Source organism: Stigmatopora argus, chromosome 19 (assembly GCF_051989625.1).
Source record: "Stigmatopora argus isolate UIUO_Sarg chromosome 19, RoL_Sarg_1.0, whole genome shotgun sequence".
Classification (NCBI taxonomy): domain Eukaryota; kingdom Metazoa; phylum Chordata; class Actinopteri; order Syngnathiformes; family Syngnathidae; genus Stigmatopora; species Stigmatopora argus.
The window spans coordinates 12912057-12930487 of record NC_135405.1 but is presented as its reverse complement, the minus strand read 5'-3'; the positions used below and the strand labels follow the sequence as shown (position 1 = coordinate 12930487).

Below are 18431 nucleotides of genomic sequence, written 5' to 3'. Positions count from 1 at the left end.
GAGCTACCCAGGTGGTCCAGTAAATACGCACACACACACACATACACACTCGCGGAATGAGCAGCAAACGACTTTTATGAATGAACAATAGCTGGATGTGCTCAGACCTCGACAGGAGTACTTTGAATGTTACGGAAACTTTTTTGAAACCAAACGGTCGAGCTAAAACGGACGGACGGACGGAGCCATGTTCCGGAGAAGTAAGAGTAAAATGTTGGTGGATTACGCGTCAGAGGAGGATGACATGTCGTGGCACTTTCGCCACTCTTATAAGGTAACGTTTCTTAAATCAAGCGTATACGCGACGGGCTTTTTAAACGGGGGCCGTGAGCGTTGTTCTGGTGAGAGTTGGAAAAGCGACAAGAGACCTATCGTCCTTTTTGGGCAGTTTTTTTTTAAGAATTCAATCAATTTAGGGGGGAAATCGGGAAGGGAAAATCAGCCCATGTCAGCGTGCGAAGGCCGCTAAAGGCGCCGCGTCAGCGCTAGTCGGCAGCAGCTGCGTTACGTCGAGGCGTCACGTGGGAGTTTTGTCAGGGGTCACCATGCTGATAAGAAACGCCCATTTTAGCTTTTGTGTCAAATTTTTAAGACGGGGCCATTTCGGGGGACCAAATGTGGCCCGTGCGCCTCATGTTTGGGAACCTGGTCTAAACGGCCTTGATGTTTTTTGCTTTTATTGCCTCAGTCGGGGGGGGGGGGGACGTCCTCCATATTTTCTCTTGGGAATTTGGACTGAGGGGTCTGACCTGTTCCTAGGGGGGGGGGCAAAATATCCCTGCAATATTTACAGACTTATGATGGAAATTAATTTTGAGCTAAAGGCGAATTTCTCTCAATTGGAGGTTATTGTCATATTGTTGGTGCACTCAAAAGATTCAAAACAACTAATAATAATGATCTGCCGTTATTTAATCGAATTTCTCTTTTACATTAACCCTAAAATGTACTAAATTTGAATCATGATTATTATTTAAAGGCCGTGTTCATTTAATAAAAGTGCTTTCAAGACATTTTTTTAAAGAATTGACTAGTTAAAAATGGACAATCCATTTCGACGGATCGTTTTTATCGCCATCGTGAAGGTGAATATTGGGAAATATAATATAATTCAAACAGCCAACAATGGAACCAAAAATAGCACTTCCGGGTGGAAAGGACGCCCTAAAAGCTACAGTAAACAATGTTACAATTTATCCTAACCAGCGTGTTTTTTTTACCCCCCCAGGACAAAGATTTAGAAGAAGGAGGGGAAGAGGAGGAAGTCGTGGCCGTCTCGTCCAAGGTAAACAACTAGTAAGAATGATTTTTTTTGGCTGTGATCTCTAGCCCAAAGAAAATGGCGGCGCGTGTCAAGCGGAATGGTCACCGTGGCGACGGGGCGTATTTCATAAGAGCTTGTTTGGAGTTTGTCCCGGAGAAGGGAAGGAAAGGAAAGGTGACATTCTTGAAGAAAGCGCAGATGTTTGCTCGCAGGGGGGGGGGGGGGGGAATGATAGGCCAAGAAAAAAATAGTTTGAAAGGCAACAAAAGGGAGGACAAGTTCACTCGTTGTAATGGTTGGTAATTCTTGCTATCTTCTGGCGTGTCTTGGATGGACGTGAAAACCTTCCCGCTATCTAATCTCAACATTCCTGGAACGTTCCGTAAAGCTGGTTTGCTTTTGGATGGAGTGTTTCTAAAGATTCTCATTCCTAGCGCTCTCGATGATGCCACTATTAATCAACTCATTTATAATCAATTTAGCCACTTATTTTGGTAACGGATCATTTTGTTCAATCATTGTTACCCCCCAAAAATTTGTTTAGATCTCAGACTCTCTTAAAAGTAATATATTCAGATTTTTGTTGATGTCAATGCCACAATTAATTGACTAATCAATTATGGAAATGATCTAAAATAATCAGTTTAGCCTATAGAGCAAGGGCCGGACCATTTTAGATATAATATTTAGTTTTTTTTAAATAAATTGATTAAAAGCCTTGAATATTCCGTTTTTTATAGATCTAAAACAATTTTTATTTTAGCTTTTAAAAAAATATATTTTTAGATTTTACAAAATGATTTTTGAACTAAAAACACAGAAAAAAATGATTAAAAAATTACAATTATTGATTTAAAAGGAAAATTAATATACATCTATACTCTTCATTTGAATTTGATCCTAAAACAGAAAGTCCGCACTCATGATTGACTTTCCCGGGCCACACAAAATGATGCGGCGGGCCAGATTTGGCCCCCCGACCGCCACTTTGACACCTGTGCTATAGCGACATAGCTTAGCTTCTTACAAGCTAATTTTTGCTTTGGAAAATGCTAGTTACATAATGACAGTGCAATTTTTTTGTCTCTTTTCAGTTGCTTTGTTAAAGCTAAAACGTCAAGAGAAAAAGTATAAATCGGCTAATTAACAAACGGGTTATAAGTCGACACTAAAAACAAGCGTTTTCTGAGATCATTTTTTTCTGCTGTCAGGAGGCCAAAGTGAAGAAGATGATGTCCAAGAAAGAGAGAAAGGACAAGAAGACGTCCTCCTCCAACGACGACAAACACTTTTTGTTGACGAGAGAGACGCCCGCCGAGCGCCGAGGGTAAACAAAATCAATAAATAAATAAATCAGGGCTCTAAACGACTAAATTTTTAAACTATGGCCGCAGGTCTGGCAAGAAAGTGAAAAACGAGAAAGACGGGAAAGAGAAAGGCGAGAAAGCGCTTTGCTTCTGGGAAAGCGTCACCATGACGATCAGGCAGATCTCACCCGCCAAAAAGACAGACAACCGGGAGACGCCGCCGCCGACCCCCGGGGAGCCTACCCCAAATGGACGCTCGCCCTCGCCCTCGCCGTCTCCCGGGGACGCGTGGGTGGATCCCGCCTGCGCCGTCACGTGGACGTCCCGCGCCAAAGTCAAGCTAGCCGGCATCGGCAGGATCAGCAGAGGGATGGTGACGGACGGCGCCTGGGAAGGACTCAAATAGTATTCGCTTTAATGCTCTGTCGCCCTCTTGTGGCCGCCGTCAAAAGCGCACGACAGTGTTCGGGACGCGCGGCCATTTTGGGACAGAATAGTTAGACTATTTAAGATCATACCACTGGAAATATTGACACTTTCAGCCATTTTGTCAGGTGCCTTGAACAAATAGCATGTTTTATCTATAATTAGTTCAAAACGAGGAGCATTTTGTTCTATTTGTAAGCTTTTCACCGGTGTATTTTGGCTTATTATTTTCTAGCGTCAAAGTAGATTTGTTTAAAAAAAAAAAGTGGAAAGAAATTGATATATTGCACACATTGCATTAATACGGAGGTGATAGATGAGCTTTCCTTTTGAACTGGGAGGGCTGACAGGGGTCTTTTCAGTTGAATTGGATTGGGCTTCCATCGCCATCTATGGTACTAAATAAAACATGATTATTCACTGCCAGATGGTTTTATTTTTTTTCTGGAGTACAGCAGTTTCGAATGGGCTTATTATTATAATGACATAATTTATGGTAATGTCATAAATAACGGTTATGGACAAACATTTGTTTAAAAAAAAAGGAATGAGGATAAATATGTCCCAAGACGAAATCACAATAAAAAGTCGCAACCACGTTCTATAATTTCCTGGTAAATTATGGCATTAATAAAACATCTATGACATGAATATATACGAGGAAAAATAATTCTCGCTAGCTTGACTTGGCTACATCCTTTCAAAACAACACAGCTAATCTGTTTCTCGGTAAATATTTAATCATTTCCATACGCTACGTCCTCTCCATGGACAAAGGAAAAATTTTCCCATGGAAACACGAACAGAAATACAATATACAAAACGTTTATAGAAGGATACAAAAGTTCCCCTGCGCGCTTAAATAACATTTTCCGTTTCCCAACTCGAAAAAAATAGCTAATGGGCGCATGCGTTTTGCTATTACGAAAAACGAAAAAAAACATGACCACGGTTTAAAGCGTTGTAATAATCAGTAAAACGGTCAATAAACCCATAAATCATCACAAACTCACTTTAGACAAGTATCTTCAGTTTGTGCAAAAAAAAATCGGCAACCCGGCTGGAAATCTTGCCCGTCGCCGCGGTAACAGTTATACGCATTTTGAAGCCCTTTGTTTTTGTAAAGTAAACAAGGTTTGCGGAACGCGACAAGGACAGAAGGAAGGAAAGAAGGATCTAGAACCTGAACAGATCGATGAAGTGTTGCGGCGAGATGGGCACCAGGCATCCGTCCGGGTCGTTGGCCGTGCACGGGTGACCACAGTCCTGCCAAACAAGAGTGAGATGGTCAGATATGCGCGAGGCACTTCCCCGCGTGGCCGTGAGAGGGCGGTAAGTGAACGCGGAATGACATGAAAGCACAGCGGAAGACGCTCGCTTTGATTTGGGCTTAAATGGATTTAACGTGAATTCTGCAAATTGTCAGCCAATGAATTCAATGTGGGATTTTGGCTCCTGGCCGACGTGTCGACATGCAATGGCGAGTGGAAATAAAAGGAAGGAAGGAAGGAAGGAAGGTACCTTCAACAATAAGGCCAAGTGGTGATCCTTGAGGAGGGAAAGAGCAAAAAGTTTAAGGGTAACAGGGAAAGATTGAATGTGTAGAATGTTACAAACTGGCTAATCCAGTGAGGGGAAAGTTGCGATGTTTGGACGCAAACTACCGTTGACTTTTAGTTGCATTGTATTCTACCAAATTTGTCATACACAGCTGGGTATGACAATTAGGCTTTTGACTAGTCAATGATGATGACAAGCCTATGTCTGATTTTATTATTATTTTTATTTGATGGGAAACCAAGAGCAAACGTGAAATAGTATAAACGGAGAACGACAAGCTAAAGTGGCATCTGTTTTGTTGCAGGGCCAAGCAAACTATGAAAAAAGTGAGACTTATAGTCCGGAAAATACGCTAGTTAAAAAGCAAAGTTGGTAGTTGAGCGTTGGAAATTTCAGAGTTCATTATTTTGCTCTCCCAAAATGTATGAAGTCGTTCCCAAACTACGCTTGAAGGAGCTCTTTCTCCAAATGAATTGAACATGAATTCTCCAAATAGTCAGCCAATAAATTCAACATGGCATTTTATCACATTTCCAAGAACTAAAACGTTCCTGGTTAGTCCAAGTCCCCCTCCAAAATAAAAACACAAATCCACTTTGAAAGAAACAATAACCAGCCCCACTTGCTTTAAGTAGGCCACAAAAAAATAATCTGGCCTCAGGGACTTTGAATTGGAATCAAGTAGTCAAAAAGAGCACAACTGTCTTTCCGTTTTTATTTTCCCTTTTTCTATTTCCTTCCCTGGCCTTCCGCGGAGATAACCACAAACCGCGCGTTTCCGAAAAGGCCGCCGGTCGTCCCGCGAACATCGATTTTTAAAAGGGAACGCGGGGTCGCTGGCGGATGAACTGACCTTCCAGAAGAGAATGCTACAATGCTTGCAGAAGTGCAAAGTGTCTCCGTACTGCTCCTTCATGGGGTAACGCTTCTGCAGGGTGAAGTACATCAGCTTCCAGTCCACGCTGTCGCTCTTGGTCAGAACCAAATTCCGAGACGCGTGCTAAGAAAAAATAAAATAAAGAAAAAGTCACGCAGGAAAAGAGAGGTGAGGATGAAGGAAGCGTAACTTACCTGCTTGTCGGAGAAGTGGAAATGGCAGAGTCGCTTCCAAAGCGTACGGTTTTCGCTGAGGACGTGCAGCGTGGGCGTGGCCTGTCCCAGGTTGATGATGTCACAGGCGTCGGAGAGGTTGTGCAGGATTTTGTTCTGCGTGTAAAGCGGGAGGTCGCTTATCGACATGCCGGGGTGCATTTGCTGCGGAGAAAAAAAAGAAAAGAAAATTATTTAAAAGACATTTGTGGAAATTAAAAAAAAAAGACATTAAAAAAATAAAAACAAACTTTGGACTGCTATTAGGGGCCGTGGCCAGTGTGTATTTCTTTTTTGGGGGGGTTTTAATTCATTTTGATTTTATTTTTAACATTTTATCAATTCATTAATTGCTAAAAAATAGAATTAGATTTGAGACCTGGTGCCCAAGTAGTGTCTCAAATTGTGATGTCCACGTATGAGGCAAAAAAAACGCTTTTTTATATTTTTTCTTCTAAAAACATCGAAAACGTCCAAAAATATTCGCGTCTTTTAACTAATTGACGTCCAATCCATCTCGATCATCCGATTGCTTGTCAAACCGGAGTGGACGTCCATCAATGTCATTGTTAATTCAATAGCAGTCTTTACAATTGGAAAGGATTTGCCTGTCTATAACAAGCAAGGGCAGCAAAATAGTTCAAAAACATTTATACCTGGGGGGGAGGGACTACTGTTCTGTCATCAATAAGAATTGTGGAAAAGCTGATTTTCCTCCTATTTTGCAAATAAAGCCAAATACAAAACCTTCCAAAACAATGGCTAATAATAAGGACTATTGGTGAATAGTGAATAATGACTAGTCAATGATTCAAAGCTTAACCCCGCCCACTCGCAAAACGTACCTTAGGAATCTGCAGGTCATTGAGCTGTTGCTGCCACTTGAGAATATTCTCCAATCGGCACAGCCACACGGCGACGTTGCCCACCAGCACGCAGCGTCCCACGTGGAGGGTCAGACTGCGCAACGTGGCGCTCAGATCCTGCAGCAGTTCCTTGACCAGCCGCGGGTTGTAGTGGTCCTCCACCACTGGGACGGCGAGGAAGCGCGTCAGTGGACGGAACCGAAATGGCGGCCGGTCCGAGCTCACCTTTTCGGACCATCTTCTCTAAAATGTTGAAATAATTGGTCTGGGCGGCGCCGCTCAAGGACGTCAACTGCGATCTGGCGATTAGCTGGAAAAGCTAAAGCGTGGGGGGGAATATGTTAAGATGGATGAACAAAAACAGAAGACGTAGCGTAGCGGTTTACTTTGGCCACGTAGTTGAATCTCCTCAAGTCGTGGATGGCGCTGGAAAAGTCCAGGCGGTTCAGCGCCTCGCCCAGGGTGCAATATCCGTGACGCTGCGAGCAAAAAAATTGGCGTTAGCCGTCAGATTGACATTTTTCCTCCAAACTAGAAAATGCGCGGGATAATTTGCGTCATTTCATGTCAATTTGTAAGCATTACTTTGTTAATTTACGATCCTTAAATGTAACTTCCATTAAATTTAAGGTCACTTCCTGGCAGTTTGGAACAATTCCCCACATTTTGTAGCATTTCTAATTGATTTAAAGGAATTTCTGTTATCGTTTTCAATAAACTAGATCAGTTTAAGCCCAAAAAAAATATACGGTTCCACCAAAATTAGATTCAAAACATTCGTTTTCTATGAAACATTCATTAGCAAAGGTTATGTTTTAAGCTAAAATGATCTGTTGATTGTTTTAAATAGAAAAATGAGGCGGGCGGTCCATCACTCACCTCCTTGGTGCTGCCTTTTTGCACGTAGATCCATTTATCCCTGAAAACAACTGGAGCCCAGCACGAGAGGATTGGTCGCAGGCTTTGCAGGACAAAAGACGGTTAGGAAAACTCACATTGGGATTTGGTGTTGTGATTGTAGAGGTTTTTCCGTCTTTTGGCGTTAGCCAGTTCGCAAATGTCTTCCACAAAAAGGTTTTCTTTGTCGTCGCAGGTGAATCTGTCGAATAGAAAAAAAATTGATAGTTTAGATTTTGTCCTTTTTGTTCCAAAGAAGAGATTATGTAAAATAAAAACAAACTAAGGGTAGATTTATTGAGTAAATTCAATTGCGAGGAAACAAGCTATTTCTATGGAGGCGTTCTGGAACACAAAATAATTATTATATTATCAAAAGAAAGACTCTTTCATAAAAATAAAGTAGTTCATTCTCCTGGTGAAAAAATGATGATCTATTTAACAATAAATTTTCCTGAGGTTTTTCTTTTTAAATATTTTTGGGGAAAATAGATTTCTTCCTACATGGACTTTTCAAAACCATGTCCAAAAATCTTGTCATTTTTTTAGGGGGGAGAATTATAAAAAAAATTCCTGGAAAATTGACTTTTGAGTAGGTGAGATTATTAAATTCATGATAACTCAAGAACGAAGAAAGGGATTATTGTCAAACTTGCAGATCCATTTTGAGATTAGAAAAGAAATTCTGGGATAACTTTATAATGGATTAGCACATTTAATTCAAATTTGCAAGGAAGTTGGTCCAATGAGAAGGACTTAAGTTTTTTTCCCAAAATATATCTTTATATATTTGTTTTTAATAACTGCACACATTTTCCCCCCAGAAAAACTGCTACCATTTCTTGTTAATTGGACTTGACGGGGCCATTGCGCTTCACATGTACATATAATGATTAATATTCCACACATACATATAACGATTAATGTGCACATATATAATAATATCCGAGGATAACCCCAACATGCTGATCCAGATCTTCCTCTAACGCTTCCACGCAAGAATGGGAAAGTCAGCACGCCAAAGTCTGGTTACGAGTTCAAATGGACCAGGATTCTCTCGCACTTGGCGGCACACCTCCGGGCCGATGACCTCAATGGAATGTTCTTTTCATAAAAGCTCACCTCCAAAAAGATTTATTTGCTGTCAGTGGCATTGCGACGTAACATATTCGGGAAACGAAAACCTTTAAGAACATGTTTTTCTAAGCAATGCATTTTTTTTCTTGGAACGTAAATGCTACTTTTGAAAAGCAGGACTCTGACCGTTGTTTCCCAAGGTTGTTTTTACGAGCACGTAAAGCTCCAAAATTCTCGGTCGGTCGTCTCCGTTGACTTCTGTGAAATACCGGCTCGACGTTTCCCGAAAAAGGACAATCTAACGCTGACATTTATCCAATTGTCAAGCCCAGTGAGCGTGGCTAACGCTAATCCTCCCCCCGTCTCTTTGTAGCGACGCATCATGGGGTAATATGTAAGCTTGTGTTAGGTCGCTAGCTTTAGCTTGAACTACGGAAATTGACCGGAAGATGAACATGGACATTTTGTTTGGGAAGACGGAGGCGGAAAACTATTGTGACTGATTTTTCCGAACAAGTGGCGTTCGCCGCAGATAGCCCCACGCGGTTGTACGAGGTCGATGCGTCCAATTGGCGGGAGGCCAACCCGTGATGTCGTTGCTAATTGTCGTGACTCGGGCTTTCAGCGAGAGGACTCGCGTGCTAAATGCGCCGTTGCGTCAGCCTGTCAATAGAGACCGGCGACAGCGTGACCGTAGCGAGACGTCACTGACAGTTAGCGTTGAAAATCCCGCCTCGGTACTCACAATGTGACACCGTGTCTCCGACGGACACAAAAAAGCATTCAGAGCACGTGGCGGACGTGACTAACGACGGATTGAAAACTTCCAATGACATTTTCTCCCCTCCAAATTGTTTGTTTACGGGGTAATAAAGAGATAGTGTAGGAAAACTATTTTTATAGGATTATTAGTGATGTGTCACAACAGCAAAAAATGTTAGGGTGAGCCACCGTTCTTATGGATAAATTTTCTCTGATTTGGGGTCAGAAATTGGCGTTTTTTTGGTGTTATTAAAACTACCTATGTCCCAACGGAGACTGAGTAAAAAAACAGAAATGGCTAGCACATTTTGGGAATTCTTAACAGAGCAAGTGAATTTTTGCTCATTTAAAAAAAACTCAAACCCTGTACTCACTCAATCTCTGTGTGGATCTCGTCCATGTCACGTCCATAGAAGATGATCCTCTTCCATCCGTGTTCCGTTTTGGTCCAACTCCATCCTGGTGACCTCCAGTCCCTACCCAAGAAAGGCATCCTACCTGGGGAAGGGTTGGAAGAGCAAACACTAGATGCTATAAGGGGAACGCCGGAACTCGATGTTAAATGTTTTAAGAGAAGCTGAAAAAAAATCTAATGTTATGAAGCAAATTCGAAAAGGATAACACAAGAGAGTTGGTGATGCTGCGTGACGTCATCAGTATACGACTTAAGTTGCATTAGTGACGAGCAATTACATGACGTTGATTTGCCTATTCGACAAGTTGTCCCGAGTCGCTGATTGTGAGGTTTATTTTACCTTGACAATTGTCACAAACGCATTTGAGTTAATTTACCGTCATGGTTAAACGAAGACAGATTTAGTCTGAGAAACACAATATTAATACGACAGCGACGGGCTCTTCGTGGACCGCATTTTCGTGTGAATTGAACACAACAATGTAAAATCCATTACCAAATGCAAAATAAAGCCTTCAACTAACCTTTTCGAGGGATGACAATTCTTTTGTTTGCCTTTATTTTTATTTTTTGCCCTTTCTCGTTGTCGTTCGGGGGCTAGAAAAATTAACGGAAGTAAACACAGCCGCGTTAGGGGCTCGCGTTTTAGCACCGCCTACACTTCTCCTATTGGACGAGATGCGGGTATTAATCTCTGTTGCCACGCAGAACGCCGCTGCGGATTGGGCAGATGGAGTTGTCAATCATACCACCCCTCCAATTCCTAATCTGTTTGGTTAAGGGGGGCTTGTCCTACACGTGACAGGGTAACTTGCACATGTATACTAATGTTTTGGTTTTTTTCAATTGAGGGATGGCATTTGAAGCGTAATATTAATGTAGATTAATAACAAATGATTGCAAATATAAAGTATATAGTATGTAAGGCATGATTGGGCACCTGAGCAATTCCCTATGATCTAAAATGTTATGAAAAGAGGGAAAATAGATACAAATTTACTGTATTTCCAATCATGTTCCAAATCTGACGTAATATGTACAGTGGTAAAAACATGTTTTTATGAAGAATAGTTCAGCCTTTCCCCAGTTCTTCATAAACCTGCTGGAATGCTGGGATCTGCACAAAACCTCTTAATACCACAGACATATACAATAAAATTGAAAACATTGGCTAGCCAAACGCATTTATTGCTTACCGTGGGACCTTGTCCAGACAGTAAATAGGACGTAAATATGAGAAATATGAATTAAAATGTCAGTCCCTGAACTTTGTCATTGCTAATCAAGAGTTGTTACCATTTGTAATCTCAAATGTATGGCTATCATACACACAAGGCTACTTTTTTAAACAATAAAACAGTGACCCTGACCTTATAACATGTACACAAAAAAACATGTTTTGAATTATTTAGGCACAAAAACCTAAACTGGTCAAGGGGGTTCAGAAAGAATTAAGCATAGAAACAAAAGACATTGGTTTTCCCAGCTAGCATTTGATTTTCGACCCACCAAGTGACGCAACAAGGAAGCAATTGTAAGAAAAAAAATACCTTGAGGGTGTATATTTCAGCTCTCACGGGCAGGACATGACTTGTCTTGGATGTCAGTCAAACTTGTAAATGGTATCTACGATTCGCAGAAATGCAGACAGTTAAATTGGGATAAAAACTGAAACAGTTCCGTGGGGATTACTGACACATACTAGATTTTAACAATGGATGAAACGTCTATCGAGATCAAGACGATATATCTGTATCAAGTCTTACGGCATAACCATAAAATGAAAATTCTCGTCCAAATGGCACGCCCGGGCCTAGTCGTGATTGGGCCAGTTGGAACAACTCAATAGGATTTGGTGAAACTTAGTACGAGCCCTGGAATTGCCAGAGAAAGTGAATTTCTGGTATCTGATGATCGCCTGTGAAATGGCAGAAAAACTCTTCAAGTCACTTATGAAACATGTGGAAAAATGAATGTTGTCAGTTGAGGTCTCTCAACTTTTTGCCACTCTCCTTGGCGTTCTTGCAGCTGTACAACCATTTGATAACCCTGGCGTTCCTCTCGATGACCGACGTTCCCTGACGGATCTTCTGCTGCAGGACGTCCCGTTGGAGTCCTTCGCTGTCGTCGCTTTCCCCGGAGAACCCGCCGTCCGACGTGGACACGCTGACGCTGCGTAGCATGGCGGCCGTCTCGTCGGAACGGGCCGAGAAATTCTCCTTCCCCAGGGACTCGATGACTTCGCCGTCCAGGCCGCAGAACTTGAAGAAGGCGTCAAAGTCGGCAAAGTTCTTGGAGTACCTGGAGCTGATGTCCGAGCGGGATCGACCCACCGTTTTGCCTCTCGCCACGGGAACCTTCAAGAAGTGATGAGTGGACGCTTCTTTCGGACCGGCGTCCGCGTTCCGTCTTCTCTCGGGCTTCGGGGTCTTGGGGCCGTCATCGGTGGAAACGGGTTCTTCTCGGCTATCCTCGTGTTCCTTCTCGGGCAAGGTGGCGGATCTGATGGCGGAGCTCCGAAGGAGTTTCCGCGTGATGTGATGCTTGCGGTCTTTCCCGGGCGCTCTGAGCAGCTCGCATTTTTGCCTGTAGAGCAGGATGGAGTCGGGTCGTTTCTTGGAGCTGGAGCGCCGGACTTCCGCCGGCGAGCCGCTCGGTCGAGGTTCACGGAGACGCGCCGAGCTCCGGTTGGAGGACGCGGTGGCGCCGGAGTCGGAAGCGGCGGCGCCGGTCGGCGGTTCCTGCGCCTCGGTGGCCGCCTGTTGGCTCTTGACGTAGTTGGGCTTGCTAGCGGCTAGCCTCTCCACCGCGCTCAAGGGTCCCTTCACCTCGTTCTCAAGTTCCATTTGCTTGCGGAGGTAGTCCGGACCTTTCTCCAGGATTTTGGAGGTATCGCTGGGGGTGTCCATGAGTCAGCGGAGTTATTCGCTTTTCTGCCGTTTCCAAGATTCCATTCTGTCCGCCGCTTTGCCCGAGCACGTTTCCCGTCCGTGTTCTGTTGGGACGTACACACCTTACCTCACTCCGCCCATCCCGCGCTCGGTCGCTTCCAGACAAACGGCGTTCAAAGTACACCTGACGGAACTGTGAGTAAGAAAAGTGAAAGCCGACACTTTCCTTCTCGCGAGGGGGCGGACAGAAAATGCGGGTGACGTTTTCAGTCTTTAGACTAAAATTTCAGGCGATAGCTAGCATACGACGGTTGCTCAAAGTCTATCGAGTGTCGTTACAAGACAAAACTAGTAGTTAATTATTCCCCAACGTGATAATATTCCTAAAAGGAGGAGTTAAATGCATTAACTTTTTCTTTTTTAAAGCAAAAGTCGATCCGTTCAAATGTATTGGACGTCTAATGCCGTCAATGGCCGCACCGAGTTAAGCTTTTACGGGACGAGCTATTCATTTAGATCACATGTGTCAAAGTGGCGGCCCGGGGGCCAAATCTGGCCCGCCGCATCATTTTGTGTGGCCCGGGAAAGTCAATCCTAAGTGCCGACATTCTGTTTTAGGATCAAATTAAAATTAAGAGTATAGAGTTATATTAAATTTCCTGATTTTCCCCCTTTTAAATCAATAATTGTAATTTCTTAATCCATTTTTCTGTGTTTTTAGTTCAAAAATCATTTTGTAAAATCTATAAATATATAAAAAAGCTAAAATAAACATTGTTTTAGATCATAAAAAAACAGAATATTCAGGGATTTTAATCCAGTTCTTTTAATCAATTTATAAAAAAAAAAAATCTAAATATTATAACTAAAATGGTCCGCCCCACGTGAAATTAAGTTGACTCGAGTCTGAGACCCTTGATTTAGATCATTTAACTTGAATCTGGATTAATTACGCTCCTAATAATATATAAAGTTTTATAGTGTATTTTTAAAACATTGAAAATACTTTAAAAAGCTGATGGATTGTTTATGATATTTTTTTCTCGGCATAGTTTGAAAACATTGCGTTGGAATACCAAATAGTTTCTTTTTTTAAAGCTGTCTCTCCAAAAATGTCGTTTTCCCACCCCTCTTTTTTTCAAATAAGTCGGTGTTAAAGTTCCATAACATAATTGATGTCTTCCTGTGAGAATATTACTCAAGAGATTAGCATCATAATGATTATTTTTCCACTCCTTGCCGCTGATAACGGACGACTTTATGACTCGTATGGGCGGCCGCATTTTTGGGCCCTCAACTGTGATCTTGTAAAAACAATCGGTTATATTTTGAAAGCCAGATGTGGTTTGTCTGCCATTGACGGCGATAGACGTCCAATCTATTTGAACCGGGCAAGACGGATCGAAAGGTCGCCGCCAGGAAATTGAAACGGAAGACCGAACGTTGGCTCGGTCCAAATGGATTGGACGCCTGGGCTCGTAAAGTTGACTTTTGGACGGGTAAAAAATAAAGGGAGAATAGTTGGCATGAACCTGGGTGAGTTTTGGCACCCGCGGTTCCGCCGCTCGTCTCTCACCTCGTCCGTCTTGGTTTTTATCTCTTCTCATCTGAAGGATGTCTTTAGAGAAGAGCGGGCCCTGTTATTTGTCACGCTCGCCGCCAATGAAGTTCAAGCCTAGGGGAAAAAAACAACAACAAAAAAGACAAAATGTGGGTGTGACGGCGCTTATGTGAAGGAGGGCGGGACGGCGTTGAGGGATGTGTCTGCTCGCCGGACACTCAGACGACGGCCATGTGTGAGAGCGGCTACTTTTCAACGCCGTTAGCGGCTAGCTTGACGTTCTGTCGTTAAATCTTATGGGAAATTTCGCTCCCCCAAAAAAGATCGGTCGCAACCCGAAGCTGGGAAAAGTGTCAAGTACGTCGTCGAAAATATTTAGCATCTTTTAAAAAGAATTAAGTCGGTAAAATATACGGTAAAATCACAATGACACAACTATGAAATGAGAGCGGGGGAAAAAGGCTAGTTACAATTGGGGATTATTTCGCTGGCCACAAGAGGGCAGTGTCTATTTTTGGGGATTTAAATAATACCACAAAGAAAATGTTTTTAAAGTGTAACTAATATTAAATAGACAGCGTAAAAACATCGTACTTACATGTGTTATGTTTTTGTTTGGAAAATGTGGGTGGATTTTCAAAAATACCCACGAATGAAAACGCAATGGACGTCAATGGCGGTGAAAGGAAAGGACGGTTCGCTGCCAGGATTTTAGACGGCGGGGACCAAGATGGTAATGGCGAAAGCATTCCAGAGAGCTGAAACCCGAGTCAACTATTGAGTGGCTTTTCTGGGGAAGGCGGCTTCCCGGCCAGGCCCTTTTCCTGGGAAGGTTCTTCGAGCGAGAGGGCGCCGTCCTAATGAGGACGTAATGTAGTACACGGAGCGGAATATGCTTATGTCCAGTAGCACTGTTTTTATTTTTATCTTCTCGGGAAAATTGGCACCATTTTTCGCAAAGTTGGGATTAAAAAAAAAACATTTTCAGGATGAGTTGGTATAAAATGAGATTTTATTTAAACAACTATTTTTGGAATGTTGTAAGATTAAAAAAGGACTAAAAATGAACACTTTTGATTTACTATGGCCGTATTTTACGGGCTATGAGGCGCACTTTTTTTTTTAACAGAGTTAGATGAAGACTAAGTTTTATATGTTTTTTCACCCTCTCTCTTTAAGCACTGAACGCCTGTTACGTTGTTTTTTTTAGGCTATAGTTATCGGAAAAACTGCTACGTTAACAGATAGCAAAAATGCGAACATGTAAAAAGTGTTGATTGACACGGATGGATAAATGATGTGAAAAGGTACTTTGGTTCGATTGGAAGTTTTCGTTTAAAAAATAATATTAATAAAGATATTTGGGTTATTAAAAAAAACTGCAAACACAGATTTTTTGTTAAAAAGAAAAATGTGAATGCGTGATATTGAATGGTCCAAAAAAGACAAATATTTAAAATCTACTATTTGAAAGTGGTGATGAAATTTAACAGGATTTCAGTCAAATGAAATAATTCTGTTTTTTTTTTTTTTTTTTTAAGTCTAAACTCCAATCTATTTGGACTAGTTTACTTTTTTTTTTTAAATACCAAAATTATTTCATTTATTTTACAGACTATAAAAAAACTCCAATCTATTTGGACTAGTTTAGACTTTAAAAAAAAAAAAAAAAACCCAAAATAATTTCATTTGACTTATTTGGGTAAAAAAAAACTGCAAACACAGATTTTTTGTTAAAAAGAAAAACGTGAATGCGTGATATTGAATGGTCCAAAAAAGACACACATTTAAAATCTACTATTTGAAAGTGGTGATGAAATTTAACAGGATTTCAGTCAAATGAAATAATTTTGGTAAAAAAAACGTAAAAAGTCTAAACTAGTTCAAATAGATCAGACGTCAACGTCGGTGAATGAGTTACTCGTGGTTATCGAAGCGGTCAAATGAATCATTCCCTTCAAGTCGAAAAAGTACAAATTATTACCTCCGATTAGGCACGGTGGGAATAAAAAAAAATCTTCCCGTGGTTCATAAGCATCTCCTTATTAGCGTGTGCTTATTAAAGCAAACGACTTCAATAGTTTTCATTGTTTAGTATGTATACGCCTCTTGCAGATTTTTCAAATGACAAGCACATGCGAGCCCGCGAGGGGAAACTGAGACGTGGGCGACTGGCCGTCATCCAAATGATCATTTTGAGAAAAGTGAGGGGATCGCAGATGCCCCACATTGCGTCATGTGACTGGAAATCGGGTAAAAAAAGATGTATATATATTTATTTTTTGTTAGCTCATTGGCTGCTTTAAATATACGCTTTTGCGGTGAGATGATTTACTTTAACAAACCATTGCGCACGTCCATTTTTTGTCCGGATTTTGAGTTTTACAAAATAAACTAGGACAGTATTAAACGGCAGACTTACCGATTCTTTGCTTGTGTTGTGGTCTCGAAATGAATGCGGTCACAGGCTCCAGGTTTTTCTAAATAAAAAATAAACAATAAATCATTATTTGAGTTTTTAGTCATTTATCAAAAGAAAAGACAGTAACAAGATTTTTCAAAATTCACTGTAAAAAATGAAAGGGGTAACTAGAAATATTCGGTTAGCATTTTTTATTTTAAAAATTCATTTTCTGATTCTTTTTGGAGCTTTTTGTCATTTAAAAAAAAGGAAACAGTAAATATTTTTCAATATTCTTTTTCTAATTCACTGTAAAAAATGAAAGGGGTAACTAGAAATATTCGGTTAGCATTTTTTATTTTAAAAAATCATTTTCTGATTCTTTTTGGAGCTTTTCGTCATTTAAAAAAAAGTCAAAAAAAAGACAGTAAATATGTTTCAATATTTTTTTTCTAATTCACTGTAAAAAATGAAAGGGGTAAATAGAAATATTCAGTTAGCCTTTTCTGTTTAAAAACAAGGATTATTTTTCTGCAAAAAAAATGTTCCATATAAATTTAGAATATTCATTTGAAATATAGCATGAAACCTGAAGTCTACTTTCATGGGCCAGATCCGGCCCCCTTTGACCCCCCTGCATCATCATTTTCTAACTCCGCACATCAGCGCCCTCTACACTTGGGGGGCCGGGCCCCCCGCCCTCCCCCTTAGCTCCACCCCTGGCCAAAAGGTCTAGTCCGGCAATGCAGAAACGGTTGAAAAACACAGAATACGGCAATAAATATGAGACGTTTACACGGCAATCCGCCCCAAAATGGCTGCCTAAAAGCACACGTGTCCAATGACGATGACCTCATCCGCTGCCCTAGACAGTTCGTTCGAGAAAGTGCCATCGGTGACTAACCAACGCTGAGTCACGGGCTTTTGAGTCGCGTAATAGTATTGTAGTACGGATGCGCGTGAATGTCCGACGGCGGCGACAATTAGCGAGGTAGGACCGGCCCACGCCGGATCCCGTCCCCCGTCCCCGAGACAATTTACGGGGGCTCAATGCAATTTGCGGAGAGTCAAAAGCGGCGCTGGCTTGACGTGGCTTCCGATTTTGTCTGACCGAGGCTTGGCGCTGAATAACAATGAGATGCAGGGAGTATTTTCCAAAAAAATTGGTGTCAAAGAGCTCTTCTAAATGTAAAAAATAATAATAACTGTTAGACATTATAAAAGGATAGCATGAAGATCCCTATTTTTAAAGTGAAACCGTATACGAGTGGAAAAAACAATTATGCTAGCTGGCTAAAATTGTCACATCCCCCAAAATATATCTAAAATAGTTATAAAAAAGTTAAATAACCGCAACTTGCAAATTAATAAATATCCAATCTAAGTTCAGATCTAATTGTGAAACCGTATACGAGTGGAAAAACAATTATTTGCAACTTGCAAATTAAGAAATAGCTCCAATCTAAGTTCGAATCCAATTCAACCCGAAGGAAAACATTATATTTGAAAAGTTTCCTCAAATACAACGAAAACAAAAGTCCAGCTGTGTATTTCTGGGAAGCCGGAATAATCACAAATTTCACGCTAAAGAAATAAAGGCGCCTCGACTCAGGAAAAAATAAATAAACGGCGCCAATCGCTCTCAATCAAGATATCGCGTCCCGATCAAATTTCACCATGTAATTGCACGCTCGGATCATCTTACGGCAACGATGAAAAATAAAAAAAAATTCCGAGTCAGAACTGCCATTTTTAAGAGGATGCTGATGATGAGGATGAGGAAGGAAGGAAATCAATTCCCCCCAAATTTAAATAAAGCCCCCTAAAGTAGGGAAAAGCATGGAAAACAGGACAACAATCCTCCAACTTAAAAATGACAAAACGTGAAAAAACCCGTAATAAAGTGAAAAAGAAC

At 41.3% G+C, this 18431-nt stretch overlaps 3 protein-coding genes across 5 annotated transcripts; 1 reads left to right on the top strand and 2 right to left on the bottom strand.

Moving 5' to 3' along the window:
• The first annotated feature begins 36 nt into the window (after positions 1 to 36).
• LOC144064162 (uncharacterized) lies at positions 37 to 3423 on the top strand. Its single transcript, XM_077586422.1, has 4 exons — positions 37 to 274; positions 1229 to 1285; positions 2476 to 2591; positions 2659 to 3423. Exons 1-4 carry the CDS (start codon positions 188 to 190, stop codon positions 2975 to 2977), a joined length of 579 nt encoding a protein of 192 aa, XP_077442548.1. The 5' UTR covers positions 37 to 187; the 3' UTR covers positions 2978 to 3423.
• Positions 3411 to 11373, bottom strand: fbxo25 (F-box protein 25). Of its 3 annotated transcripts, none has more exons than XM_077586416.1 (11): positions 11214 to 11373; positions 9623 to 9746; positions 7508 to 7611; positions 7392 to 7441; positions 6899 to 6991; positions 6738 to 6831; positions 6492 to 6676; positions 5629 to 5811; positions 5411 to 5557; positions 4519 to 4545; positions 3411 to 4263 (listed from the first exon to the last, which is right to left on the bottom strand). In XM_077586416.1, the coding sequence occupies exons 2-11, from the start codon at positions 9739 to 9741 to the stop codon at positions 4174 to 4176; spliced, it is 1092 nt and encodes a 363-aa protein (XP_077442542.1). In that variant the 5' UTR covers positions 9742 to 9746; positions 11214 to 11373; the 3' UTR covers positions 3411 to 4173. The 3 variants fall into 3 exon arrangements, with proteins under 3 accessions (XP_077442542.1, XP_077442541.1, XP_077442543.1); XM_077586415.1 differs by lacking the exon at positions 11214 to 11373 and adding an exon at positions 10188 to 10338; XM_077586417.1 differs by lacking the exons at positions 4519 to 4545; positions 11214 to 11373 and adding an exon at positions 10188 to 10338.
• A 265-nt stretch (positions 11374 to 11638) lies between these two features.
• On the bottom strand, positions 11639 to 13370 carry fam110c (family with sequence similarity 110 member C). The gene has a single exon (XM_077586421.1). It carries the CDS (start codon positions 12570 to 12572, stop codon positions 11643 to 11645), a length of 930 nt encoding a protein of 309 aa, XP_077442547.1. The 5' UTR covers positions 12573 to 13370; the 3' UTR covers positions 11639 to 11642.
• Positions 13371 to 18431: the final 5061 nt, after the last annotated feature.

Coding starts and splice junctions, on each gene's coding strand:
- LOC144064162 (XM_077586422.1), top strand. CDS start 188: ATGTTCCGGAGAAGTAAGAGTAAAATGTTGGTGGATTACGCGTCAGAG. Junction 275..1,228: donor ACTTTCGCCACTCTTATAAG/GTAACGTTTCTT, acceptor TTACCCCCCCAG/GACAAAGATTTAGAAGAAGG. Junction 2,592..2,658: donor ACGCCCGCCGAGCGCCGAGG/GTAAACAAAATC, acceptor CTATGGCCGCAG/GTCTGGCAAGAAAGTGAAAA.
- fbxo25 (XM_077586416.1), bottom strand. CDS start 9,741: ATGCCTTTCTTGGGTAGGGACTGGAGGTCACCAGGATGGAGTTGGACC. Junction 6,677..6,737: donor AGAGAAGATGGTCCGAAAAG/GTGAGCTCGGAC, acceptor TCGCCGTCCCAG/TGGTGGAGGACCACTACAAC. Junction 5,558..5,628: donor TCCACTTCTCCGACAAGCAG/GTAAGTTACGCT, acceptor ATTTTTTCTTAG/CACGCGTCTCGGAATTTGGT.
- fam110c (XM_077586421.1), bottom strand. CDS start 12,572: ATGGACACCCCCAGCGATACCTCCAAAATCCTGGAGAAAGGTCCGGAC.